The sequence below is a fragment of the Podarcis liolepis genome (assembly GCF_965112155.1).
Source record: "Podarcis liolepis genome assembly, chromosome: 3".
In the NCBI taxonomy this organism is placed as follows: Eukaryota; Metazoa; Chordata; class Lepidosauria; order Squamata; family Lacertidae; genus Podarcis; species Podarcis liolepis.
This window is the reverse complement of record NC_139557.1, coordinates 35,090,646-35,103,723: the sequence shown is the minus strand read 5'-3', so window position 1 is coordinate 35,103,723 and position 13,078 is coordinate 35,090,646. Positions and strand designations below refer to the sequence as shown.

Below are 13,078 nucleotides of genomic sequence, written 5' to 3'. Positions count from 1 at the left end.
TGGAATGCTTCCACTGGGCATTGATCTTCAGCACCCCCTCCATCCCTCCCCTCAAATTATGTTTCAAGCAGCCAATGCCATTCAAGGGCAGATAGGCCTTCCCTATTCAGATTTAACCAGATTTCAGCTGCAGCCATATACTGTACACACTTTCATGGGAGTAAGGCCCATTAAACCCAATGGGCATGCTTCTTCTGAGCTGACAAGTATAGGATTGCACTGTTCATCATAAAGGTATACACAACGATGCTCAGATTGCTGCGGTTTCCAAAGTACACAGATTAAAGGCTTGTTGCACGTACTGAAATTATTTCCTTGCATCTTCATGCCAAAAAGTAGTCCTAAAGTTGTAGGGGATTTTTTACAAGAGATCTTGTAACATTTACTGAGCGGTGAATGAAGTAAGGAAGTAGAAAACAGCTTTGTAATAAGCATGGGGAGCTTGTGAAGTCTTTAATTTAATTTTGTTCTTTTTGTTTTTGGTCACTCTGATCTGGTTGTGTCTTGAGTTATTTTAGGACTTGTTGCTAAGCTGTTCTGGCAAACTCTAGCCTCAATTCCTACTTTTTTGAGTGGGTATGTGTATCTAAACAACAAATCAAGGGGAACAACTCGGTTTGGATTGCTATGGAATTGTCTTAAAAATATATGAACATCTGAAATAGAGGAGAGTTGGATTGAAGGACTGCGTTACTAGTTCCATGGGCCTAAACTGGAGCAGGACTTGTGTTTCTCACACAGCAACCTCAAACACAGGAAGCTTCTTTTGAAAGAGAGGGGAATTTCAAAAGTAGTTTATGGAACCTGGGGTGTGTACATGTGCCTGCCTGTTTGATTGCCAAAGATACTACTGAGCTAACACTTGGGTATGTGTAAATTAGCTTTTGCATCCCAGCCCTTGTTTATTTCTCTAAAGTAAAGAGAACTTGCCCATATTATATATTATTTTGTGGGAAAGGTAAGACCTGTTTGCTGTTTTCAACTACTTGGTTCCTCAGAACTCTGCTTTATATTGCCCCCCCCCCTTAACAAATCCCACAATGTCCTGCAAATAGGTAGTGCTATTGAGTACAGAAAAAACAGCATTATACGTGTGTGTGTGTTTGTGTGTTCCTGGTTGCTACTATGTAACACACCACTGTGTCTGAGGATTATTGCATGTAGTCTCAAATGTGTGTGAGCTGTCCATGTTCGGACTTAAGTTCCTCACTGCCTCTGCAAAACCCCCTTCTCCTGGTTATTCGTGTGGATTTAAGGCCTCGAGGAGAGATGGGTCACACACTGTCCTGTGTGTCAAATGTGCTTGCTGTGTGTTGAAGTGCTGGCTGCTGTTATGACGTAAACCTAGGTGTGAAAATGTGCTGTTTGCAGACTATCCTAGAAAATCTGGGTTTCTTACACAATGTGCATAGCAAGTTTCTTTTTTCCTACTAGTGTTGTGCTTGGCCATTTTGGTGTACAATTTATGTATCCCATCTTGGGGAGGCTTCTTATCATTTTTGTTTTCAATTATGTGAGCATAAAAATTACTTAGGGCTGATATTGAGGTACATCAACTATAAACATGCTTTATTTTCAGACTGTTCTAGGAATTTGGGTGTCCTGGGCTACTTGAGTGTCTAGGTTCTGAGGAATAACTTTAGCCATACTGAGGTACACTTGTAGTATCCCCATAACATTGCTTGTATTAAGGGAATGATGTTACTAGTGGCAGCTGAAATAGATATTCAGGATGTGAGCCATATTTGCTAGTAAAGCTATAATAATAAAGTTCAGTACAGTATTGCAGTACAATGGCTTCACAATATTTTGCTGACTATAGTGAAATTGCTGCCAAGGGACAGTGTCTGTAGTAGCAGTAGAAGAAGAAAAAGAAGATTTTTTTTGGGGGGGGAGGGGAGGGAGTACTTAAAAGGTAAGAAGCTTTAAGACCACAGTTTGTATAGCCTGGGTTCATAACCCACCAACAGCATTTGATGCCTGTGGAATATTTTCTGTCACTAGCCTTTGCAAGTTCTCAAATGAACATCACTTAGGTTGGTGGGTTGAGTTAGCCTGCATTATGATATCATTATGTGAAGCATGCTTGAATTTCTTGCCAATGAAGACCACCTGGGAAATAAAGGGACATGGTCCCCACTGTTTTTCAGTATCTTCTAAAACAATATAACCATTACTAGTCTTATCTAGAAGGTGAATGCTGGTGTAGTTCCTTAGTCATATGATCAGCTCATTCTCCCAGGCCATTCCTGAGGTCCAGGCTCACCATGCTATAGTGGCCCCCAAATCGTTGGATAGCGCTTGCATTTCTCCACTGTGCACTTAGGACTGGGGACGGTCCCTTCCTGCACGTGCCCAGCATCTCACTGCTCACTTGGTCTGTAGGAGCCACACTGTCCAATACCAGCTCCTCCCATTAGAATTAAGAGCACTGCATCATTTTTAAATGACTATGCAAATCATTATGCACCACAGAAACATATGCTGAGCATATTCAGATGATTGATTAATTTCCTCACCAAACTTTAAGCATTAGACAAATTGATTGAAGATAGAGCTGTCAATGGCTGCTAGCTATGATGGCTATGCTCTCTCTGTTGGAAGAAGTATGCTTCTGTACGCCAGAGTCACAAGTCCTTTTTGCACTCAAGTCCTGCTTTCAAGCTTCCCACAGGCATCTGGTTGGCCACTGTGAGAACAATATGTTGGTCTAGATGGGCATTTGGCATGCTCCATCAGGGCTCTTATGTATTTATGGGCTACTTGTGTCTGCTGGCCATATGCAAAGGATAACTGTTTGCACAGAGTTGCATGGCCCCAAGAAGAATGGGCTATTGTGAACAGATATCTGAACAATTACTATCCACAATATGTCATCCTCTTCAGTTTGACATAGGTGTCCACAACGTGTACCTTATGCTTTAAATATTGTTTGAGCATCTATATTAGGAAGATTCAGTATGGAGCACTATGTTTGTCTCTTCCTTTTAAATACAGTGTTTGTTTTTTTATGTAATAGCAGTTTCTTAACTCCTGTTTGGGTTAATGTGTATATAATTTACTCTGAGTTGTTTTGTGTTTACAACATTAAGAGCAATTTGACATGTACACTCTGTAGCTAAATACTGTCTTTCCACACTATGTTCATGACATGCTGTGTGATTTTACTACTGATACCTGCTCTGGTCATCACTTATGCTCAGCATGTTCCAGACTTAATAATCTAAATGTGCCTTTGCCTTTCTTTCTTTCTTTTCCTTTTGATCTGAAGGTATTCGAGAAGGAAAAGATTGAACCACTGCAGGTTAAGCAACAGGAGGTAAATTGGTTGGGTCAAGGCCTTATTCAGAGTGCTGCTAAAAATGCTAGTACTGATAACCTTGAGCGTGATCTTGAGGATGTTAACACAAGATGGAAAACTCTCAACAAAAAGGTACGTTAGTTGTATTTGCACTGTTGTTTACCTTTCTAGTCTGCTGTTGTTTTTGTTTTGCTCTTATTTCTGATTTTCACTACAAAGTAGTACTATACATTATTGTAGTAGACTGCACAATAAAATGCACAAAATCCCCAGTCCAGAACTCCATGTGTGCTCTGGTGCTTATGTAGAGCTCCTAGAGAAGCAGACTACCCTTTGTCACATGGGTACCCTGTCATTTTAATGTCCATGGAAAGAAACCTGTAGAAAGTCAAAAGCCTAAAGGAAATAGAGGATTGCAAAACATAATTCATGGTGCTTTCTGTGTCATGCTGATTGAAGCAGAATGCCTACTCAACTGTCTTCAGCCCTATTTAGGGAAGTTTTTAATAACTGATGCTTTAATGTATTTTTAATCTTTTGTTGGGAGCTGCCCAGAGTGGCTGGGGAAACCCAGCCAGATGGGCGGGGTATAAATAAAAAATTTATATTATATTATATTATATTATATTATATTATATTATATTATATTAATGTCCAAATAAAGATGCATGCATTCAAGAGGCACATGAAGTACTTAGGCTTCCCTGGGGATTATCCCTAGGCAGGTCTACCTCACACTTTGTGCACCTATGACCTGCTGGTACAAAATGTTGTATTGTTCATACCTGTATTAAGACAATTTTAAATATTTGCTGAAGTGCACAGAATGTCACTCAAGTCAGTGAAGAGCTTCATAGTTTGGGAGTTGCTAGCCTTAAATTGTTCTTATTTTCCCTAGGGGTTGTTTGATTGACTGGAAAGATGGAAAGAGGTATTGTGGGAAGAGGATAATATTTACAATGTTTTTTTGTTTGTTTGTTTGTTAGGTTGCTCAAAGAGCTGCTCAGTTGCAAGAGGCACTGCTCCACTGTGGGAGGTTTCAAGATGCTGTCGAATCTATCCTTAGCTGGCTTATTGACACAGAAGACCTTGTGGCTAATCAGAAGCCTCCATCTGCTGAGTTCAAAGTTGTGAAGGCCCAAATACAGGAACAGAAAGTGAGTGGAAGTTATTTATCTATCTTTAGATTAATTATATTTTCTCTGTCACCTGCTCAGTGGGGTATTTTAAACTGTTTTTAAAGCTGTGTTTTAATGTTGTAACCCACCCGGGGCCTTAGGATGAATAGTGGGTAATTAATAACAGTAATAACATGTGGTGGCCTGGATAACAGTGTGGCTGAGTATGTATTAGACATGCGCTATAAGAGGTGCAGTTGCAAAAGAACTTGGAAAAAATACATCTCCATAGTCTCTGTGATCCCATCACTTAGGATGGTTGTCATGGATGCTCCTGTGGGGGGATGTGTTTGGCTTTTTTCAGGGGAAGGGCAAATTTTCTCAACCCAATCTGTGAAATTCTCTTTAAAGATTTGCCCTTTCCTACTTTCATTTTTGAATTCTCCACTCATTTTAACAGAGGCATCCAGACTGTAGCATATTAGTGGCACAGGATCTATTAGTCCTGCCTTTTACTTGTATGGCTCAGATTCAGTGGTAGACAGCGGGTTTTCCTGGGGGAAAGTGGCTAGGCAAGCGGAAGTGTGGGATGAGCCCTAAATTGCTTTGGTTCATTCAGTGAGAAAAGTGACCAAGAAATATAACAAATAGTTGGTATGTAAATTTATATCCATCTCTTCTTTCACCATGGAACTCAATGGAGTTCCCAGGCAGCCTCCCATCCAGGCATTGATTGCATCCTTTGTCCGGGGAAATGTGGTTTTCTTCACTTCTTTGGGAAATGTGGGGAGCTGGTGCAGACTGGGGGGGGGGGCAGAGGCCATGTATAGCACAGAGTAAACAATCATTTCATTGGACCAGCTTTCTGTATATATTGCAAGTAAAACTCTGGAATATCTGTGCTGGTTCTTGGCATCATTTCATGCACGTGTACATTTCACTGGATGCACATCAAAAACAATTATTTCGAGGATCAAAAGTAATCTGATGTTTGAAAAGACATCACTGATACTGTGAAAAGGGGCAGGGGGAAGAACATTGTAGAGCTACTCCCTTAAGTTGAAATAAAGTTCAAAATTTTGTCAGGGCTTCAATCCTCCTTCATCATTTTGACAACCCTCCACCCCACCCCTTCTCAGCTAATCTCTTTTTCCCATATATGCCATTCAGTGTGGACATATACGAGCTGCCTATACATATGGGTTAGTAAGGGATGAAATCTGTGCCTGGTGTCAGCTTCTGCTCCACCCCTTACTTCCTGACTTCTGTCTCTATAGAGTTTTGTAGAGTCTGTTTTGATTTAGGGTAACATCTTGTTGTGCCTGTATCTTCAGTTAATAATGTCAAACACCCCTGCTTCAGATTGTTCAACAATTGTTTATAACACAGTTGCTGATGGACCCTCACTTAAAAGGGGTGGGGAAAGAAGGTTCATATTAAATATTGAATTGGCAGTTGTGGAGTAAATACAGCACATCAAACTCTGTAACCAGATCCATAATTACTTTCCTGTTCAAAATAAATGTATGAGCAAGGAAAGAGCAGGTCACAGCATGCACAGCATCAGAGAGAAGTTGTGCTCTCTGAGCAGTCTTAACAAAAGGCAGTAGGAGAGAGGAGGGGGGATTTTTGGCTGAAACATAGAAGGCAACCCTCAGGGAAGAGCACTGCATGAAGCTTAGTGAATCAAGTCCTCAGGTTGTCTGGCCAAAGTGAGTATCCAAAGTTGCAGCTGCTCGCAACATAATAATCTCCGAAATGATCATATGTTTGTACTGAAAATTTGGGACACAATCCAGAGAAAGTTATAACATGTTTGATTCCCCATTAAAATAATTTGGTCTTAGGAACATCATTAAGCCCTGAATTGTGTTCATCTTATTGAATGCGGCCACAAGTGTTTTGAAAGGTGAGCACTATATAAACAAACAGATATTTCTCTGGATTGCAGTGGATAGTTGCAAACATCAACAGTGTATGAAAAGATGGGGAGGGTTCTTATGTGAAGCGGAAAATTTCCTATCTTTTCTTTTTCCAAAATGGAAAAGCTTCCCCAAAAGTTCCCAGCACTGTCATGTGTTATAAAATGTCCCACTGTGATTCCCCCCTCTTCCTGCACATGTCAACATCATACCTCATATAAGGCATATATATCTGTAGCCCTTCCAGAGGCTTCCAGGATAGCATTGAAAAGAAATCTGAATGAAAACATTTGGAAGGATGCTAGACCTTTACAACCGATGCTAAGATTGGCACATTTTGCTCGCTCTCATAATGAAATTACTTATTTATGCAATTTATGGCACTTGCATTGTAAGACTGCTGGCACCCTCACAATTTCCTGCCACCTCAGAAAATTGTTCCCTTAAGCCTGCCTCTTTTTGCCAGTAAACAAGACCTTGAAGAATCTGCCTCTTAATCTTTTTACAGCCTTGTAGTGAACAGTCATTTCCTGGCAATTTGATTTTTGATTATTTTGTCTCCAGCTTCTCCAGAGATTGCTGGATGACCGCAGACCCACTGTTGAACTAATCAAGCGTGAAGGGGAGAAAATTGCAGAGTCAGCAGAGCCCGCTGATAAAGAGAAGATCTTGAAACAGCTGAGCCTCCTGGATAGCAGATGGGATGCACTGCTTGATAAAGCAGAAACAAGGTACCTGAAATGTTTGCATTCACATAGGGGTACAGCAGGGTGTACTCCTTGATACAGCATTAGAAACTAATTTGAAACTATAGCAACATTTTCATCCAGTTAACTGTAAGATTCACATTTGAAGCTAAATGAGAAAATGGCTCTGAGTATATTACAAGTTCTATTTTTAGAAATTTCTGTGAAATAATATGGGGAAATCAGTATCACATAATCACCCATTCTTGTAGTAAAGTGGATGTCTCCCATAATCTTCCAATTATGGGAACTACTTTTAGGTGTAGTTCAGAGATTTTCGAAGTAATTCAGTGAACGTAACTAAACCGAAGTAGTTCTTTCCAAGCGCTGATTTTAACTTTTTAGTATTTCATACATCCCTCATCCCACAAAATGTGCTTTGTTTTCACATATTGTAGGAATCGTCAGTTGGAAGGTATCTCAGCTGTAGCACAGCAATTCCATGAAACTTTAGAACCACTGGTTGAGTGGCTAACCATCACTGAAAAGAGGCTTTCAAATTCAGAACCCATTGGAACACAGGCTTCCAAACTACAACAGCAGATTTCTCAACATAAAGTAAGATCTTAATGTGCCTTTCATTGCGGCAATTATTTTATGATTTGTAAATCAAAAGTGGAGTATTCCCCCCAACACATTTTTTTATTACTTTGTTTATATTCTTCTTTTACCATCAAAGTTATATTCTTTTGGTTGTTCTTGAGTTGTTTTCATATTTGGTTTTATGTTTTCTTTTGTTTGCTTGTTTTTCTTTTCTTTTTCTTACTACTTTGAAAACTTCATTTAGGCCTTTGAGGAAGACATCGCCACTCGCAACAAAAATTTGGAGCAAGCTATTAATATTGGTCAGGCTTTAAAGGCATTGAGCTCCAAGGAAGACAAGGAAATGGTGCAGGAGAAACTAGATTCTTCAGAAGCCCAGTACACTGAGATTCGAGAGAAAAGTGGCAGTAGGGCTCAGCTTCTACAGCAAGCCTATTGCAATGCTCAGATTTTTGGAGAGGATGAAGTTGAATTGATGAATTGGCTGAATGAAGTACATGAGAAACTGAGCAAACTGGCAGTCCAAGACTACAATACTGACTTGCTTGTGAAACAACAAACTGAAATGCTGGTATTTCCATTTATTTTCTGTTGATTTTATTTTACCATTTTAAGCACTATTTCATATTACTTCTCATTTTTTTATTGTTATAGTCGTTTAATTCTGTATCCTGATCATTTATTTTTAAGCCTTTATCCTCCCCGCACCCTGCTCCAATTCTCACTCTGAGAGAATAAGTGGGTGCTTATAGACTTTCAGCTTTATAGATTTTAAATGATGACTTCTCTGATGTAAAAGCTTCTGAAATTTTCTAGGCTCTCCAAGAAGAGATTCTGCTCAGAAAGCAAAATGTTGATCAGGCTATTCAAAATGGTTTGGAGCTTCTCAAACAAACAACAGGTGAGAAAGCCATGAGGAAATTAATGATTTATGACAACAAAGACAAGTAAAGTAGAAACTTTTGGGGGCTCATTGACTCCTACTGGAACCTTTTTAAAGCTCATTTAAAAAAACCTTTTTTGTTCATAAGTAATGGGATAAGTTTAAAATTATGGGTGCAGTGTCTAATAAAGTTTCACAGTGTAATACTATACCTGTCCGCTCAAAGGTAAGCATGACTGAGCTCAGCAGAGCTTACTCCCAGGTATGTGAAAAGAAAGCAGTAATGAGAGTTGGTGTAGCATAGTGGTTGAGAGCATGAGCTGGGAGTCCTCAGTTCAAATTTAACCACAGCCATGAACTTCCTAGGTGACATTAGGCAAACCATTAACTCAGTCTCAGCCTTCCTGCTGTAATATTCTACTGGTCTACTGTGCAGAGCTATTGGGAAAATTTAGGGCTGATAGGAAATTTCTCAGAAGAGAATTTCTTAACAGATGTTTGAACAGTTGGAGAATTTCACTCTACTGCTGGGGAATATATGGTGAAATAGCCTTCCAGATTTCATCCTCTTTGAATTTTGAGCACACACTGGATCCAGTTTTAATATTGTTGCGGGGAGCAATAGACTTGGCCTCTACTCCTTCCCATTCTCCTCTCTTACTCCATTAGTTCCATGTGTCGTTTCTGTCGGGGAGAGGGAAGGCCTTATCCTTTATGGAAATAGCATATAGATCATTTCTTTGCCTCTGGAAATAATTTCTCTTATTCGCATTCCAGGTCTCATCACGAAATGTTGTTCTGCTAGGGACAAGACCCCCAAATTTTGGGGAGTCTTAGGGTTCAGGGATTTGTAAATGAAGTACAGTGGAGGGTGGTAAAGAAGCTTCTTAAATAGTACAGTATTCAGTTGAAGGGACGCGGGTGGCGCTGTGGGTTAAACCACAGAGCCTAGGACTTGCTGATCAGAAGGTCTGTGGTTCGAATCCCTGCGATGGGGTGAGCTCCCGTTTCTCGGTCCCTGCTCCTGCCAGCCTAGCAGTTCGAAAGCACATCAAAGTGCAAGTAGATAAATAGGTACCGCTCTGGCAGGAAGGTAAACGACGTTTCCATGCGCTGCTCTGGTTCCCCAGAAGCGGCTTAGTCATGCTGGCCACATGACCCGGAAGCTGTACGCTGGCTCCCTCGGCCAATAAAGCAAGATGAGCGCCGCAACCCCAGAGTCGGTCACGACTGTACCTAATGGTCAGGGGTGCCTTTACCTTTACCTATTCAGTTGAAACTCTTGAAAACAAGAGTGTGATCACTCACCCCTAACTTGAATATGCATGGTTCTGGAAGAATTTGATTATAGTTTGAATAGTTCCCTTTTTTTTTTGAGTAGCACTTAAGCATTTTAAAGCAGTTTGTAATATGTGGTATCATGATGCATGTCCATTTGGATCTCAGCCAGTAGATGTAAGGAAGGAGTAAATAGACTGCTTAAACAGCTATATAGAAGAATGTTGTAGTAAATGTTAAAAAAGAGTGTTGTTTTTTAAAAAATGGACTGAGTAATCAGTCTACCTATTGCTGTGAGAGAGGCTGCTTCCCCCACAGTGGACCTAGTACTGTGGGAAAGTTGCATTCCAATTGCACACAGCATGTCTGGCTTGTAGACCAACATCTTCTAAATTTTCCAGTCTCTAACTCCATGAACTCTCCAAGATATACATAGTTTGGGGCTGGGAAGGAGGGAGGGAGGAGAGAAGGAGATGAATTACAGAATTAGAACCTGAATTGTTCACTGAAAGGTAAACATATGGTATAACGAACAGTGCAGTTTCAATTCTGACTTTTACTCTCTGTAGAACAGCAATTGCATGGACATAGCCACTCAAAGAGGAAAATGTTCTTAATTGTAATTAGCGCTGTCAGTTGATTCATTACCTGCCTTATTTTAATGGATTAAATTTAATTACTGCACATACCACAAAATCTCAATATTTGTGTAATTTCATGTATATTGGAGAAAAGACATAGTTGGTTGTTTTAAAGATATAGTCAAATAAAGTTGCCATGCGGTGTTAGAAGGAAAGGCCATCCATCTGCTCCTTAGTCTGGAATGCTATCACGTTATTCCCATATTCAGAGAGACCAATTCTGAACTTCAGAGCAGGAAACACCCTGAGCCATGAATAGTGAGCTCTGCCTACCATACTGCCTGTCACCTACTCAGAGGTCATTAGGGCTCCTAGCTTGTACTGATGACTTAATTGGCGTGAGCCAGTGCATAGAACAGGGATAGGGAGTCCAGATGTTGTTGGACTCCCATCAGAGCCGACCAATAATCATGCAAAGATGGGAGTTGTAGTCCAACAACATCTGGATGGCCACAGGTTCCTCGTCCCTGACCTAGAGAATCCTGATTGGCTGAGGCTTGACCTGGATTTATTTTGGTGGAGCCCAATCTAAAATAAGATGGGGTGGGCTAAAGTTGCATGTGCACAGCGAAGCTTCCATGCTTAGAAGAAAAACTAGCTTAATCAGGATGAAATATTTGTTCTATTTTCACCCGTGGACTTAAACACTAAAAATATCCTGGTCGCTTTAGATGATTTGTGTGTTAAATACCCCTTTCGCATTGCAGGTGATGAAGTTGTCATAATTCAGGATAAATTGGAAGGCATTAAAACAAGGTACAAGGACATAACTAAGCTGAGTTCTGATGTGTCCAAGACTTTAGAACAGGCTCTACAGCTTTCTGGTCAGCTGCAGTCAGCTCATGAGAAACTCTGCACTTGGCTGGATAAAGTTGAGGTGGAATTACAGTCGTACGAAGCGCAGGTCCCCAAAGGTGAAGAGTTAAGTCAAGCGCAAGAAAGACAAAAGGTGAGCGTAAAATGCTGTGTTTGCTTGTGGACAGCGTTCCAGGGGCCACTTGCCAGCAGCAAAGATGGGTGGAGCAACAGGCGTGACACTTCCCTTTGTACAGCTACACAGAAGTTGTGACGTTTTTGCATATATTCACACCTCATGCACATCCCTTCACCCTTCATCCGGCTAAGCAAGAAGCATCATCATATTTCAGAGTAGGGGAGGGAGGTGGAGAGAGAGAGATGGGGTATTGTTCTTTTGCACTATCATCTTTTATTAGTTTAGAGGTTTGTGTCAGCATCATGTAGGTAGGTCCTTTGTTTATTTATATTGATAGTGTGAGAGGTTAGGGGGTCCCAAGCATGATTGTAACAAAAGCAAAGGTAGCCAAGTTGAAAAGAGCGATATTTATAGCTCTGGTTTGCTGCTGTAGCATTTCAGCTATGTACTCTTAAACTCAATAAAAAAAACCTGAAGATGGGAGAAGGAGAAAACCAAAAAAGCCCCATGGGTGGAACCTTTGAGCTGTGCAGATTTTGTTTCTGCGCCAATGTGTTATTTTTAATTTGTTTACCTTAAATATTCCTTTTTAGGCACTGAAAAAAGAAGCAAAAGATAATAAAAGTTTACTGGACACTCTTAACGAAGTCAGCAGTGCTTTGCTTGAACTGGTGCCATGGAGAGCAAGGGAAGGGATAGACAAAATGATCACAGAAGACAACGAACGGTACAGATTAGTGAGCGACACTATAACTCAGAAAGTGGAAGAAATTGATGCTGCCATTTTCAGATCACAGCAGGTAAAAATGACCATAATTCTCATTTCAGTCTATGCGTGATAGGGGGAAAAATATGTATATTTATCTGTTCAAGGAATACATCCAGGTGTATATCTGGGAATCCGTACCAAAAGAAAAGGCTGCTGTTCATATTATTGGCACATGCATGCTACGTCTTTGCAAGAACTGGGGCCAAACTTGAAAAGAGCTTGGTCATAGTTGTCAGACATGAGTCCTAGACCAAAGCAAATCCACTCATTGTTGTAGCCATCTGTCTTCTAGTTGACACAGAAATTACAGATCAGTCTCATACTGAGAGGCATTACGAGTGGCATCATGCAGTGATCTCAGTGGGAATTTCAGTACAGAAAGAATTGTAAACTCAAACCCTGTAACTTATTATTTATGCTGCTATGTAGGTCATATATCAGCTTGTGTAAATGAATGGTTGAAGTAAAGATGTGTACAGTAGCCAGTGGATGCAGTTTTGCAGGAAATATAAACATTATTTGCAGTTGTGGGCAGCATTAAAATGAGCTTAATATACACATCAGTGTTTTGTTCGAAGGTTTTCTTTTTCTTTTTTAGAGCTTCTAATTTGTTGGCCCTTTAATTTAGTATGACTCAGTTTATATGCCTCTCTTTCAAAACAGAATGTTCAGGCCAAAAGTACCTTCTCTGATTATAAATGTGAGATGACAGCAAATGTTTGTGGCTTGTTTCAAATAGATTAAACAGTGTGATAAAGAATTACTCATGAAAAACATGGAGAAACCTCAACCCACGTAACTTGCTTTTCAGTCATGATTCATAATTAAAGAATAAGATATGACAGCTTATCCATTAAATTTCACCTTCAGTTGGAAGTGACTCTGTCACCACAAACATGTAAATTATCAACTTTCTCAAGCAGCTTAATAGGATTATTTCTTG

At 40.2% G+C, this 13,078-nt stretch overlaps 1 protein-coding gene across 19 annotated transcripts in view; it reads left to right on the top strand.

The window, feature by feature from the left end:
* LOC310703246 (dystonin-like) overlaps positions 1–13,078 on the top strand; it is a 303,015-nt gene that overhangs the window by 230,193 nt on the left and 59,744 nt on the right. For 17 of the 19 annotated variants that reach the window (XM_083495364.1, XM_083495375.1, XM_083495358.1 and 14 more), the window contains 8 exons: positions 3,272–3,433; positions 4,288–4,458; positions 6,906–7,072; positions 7,486–7,645; positions 7,875–8,201; positions 8,447–8,531; positions 11,140–11,381; positions 11,960–12,166. In XM_083495364.1, coding sequence (XP_083351490.1) covers positions 3,272–3,433; positions 4,288–4,458; positions 6,906–7,072; positions 7,486–7,645; positions 7,875–8,201; positions 8,447–8,531; positions 11,140–11,381; positions 11,960–12,166 — 1,521 coding nt within the window. The remainder of the gene's footprint in view (positions 1–3,271; positions 3,434–4,287; positions 4,459–6,905; positions 7,073–7,485; positions 7,646–7,874; positions 8,202–8,446; positions 8,532–11,139; positions 11,382–11,959; positions 12,167–13,078) is intronic. The other 2 variants (XM_083495359.1, XM_083495367.1) reach the window with 1 other exon arrangement.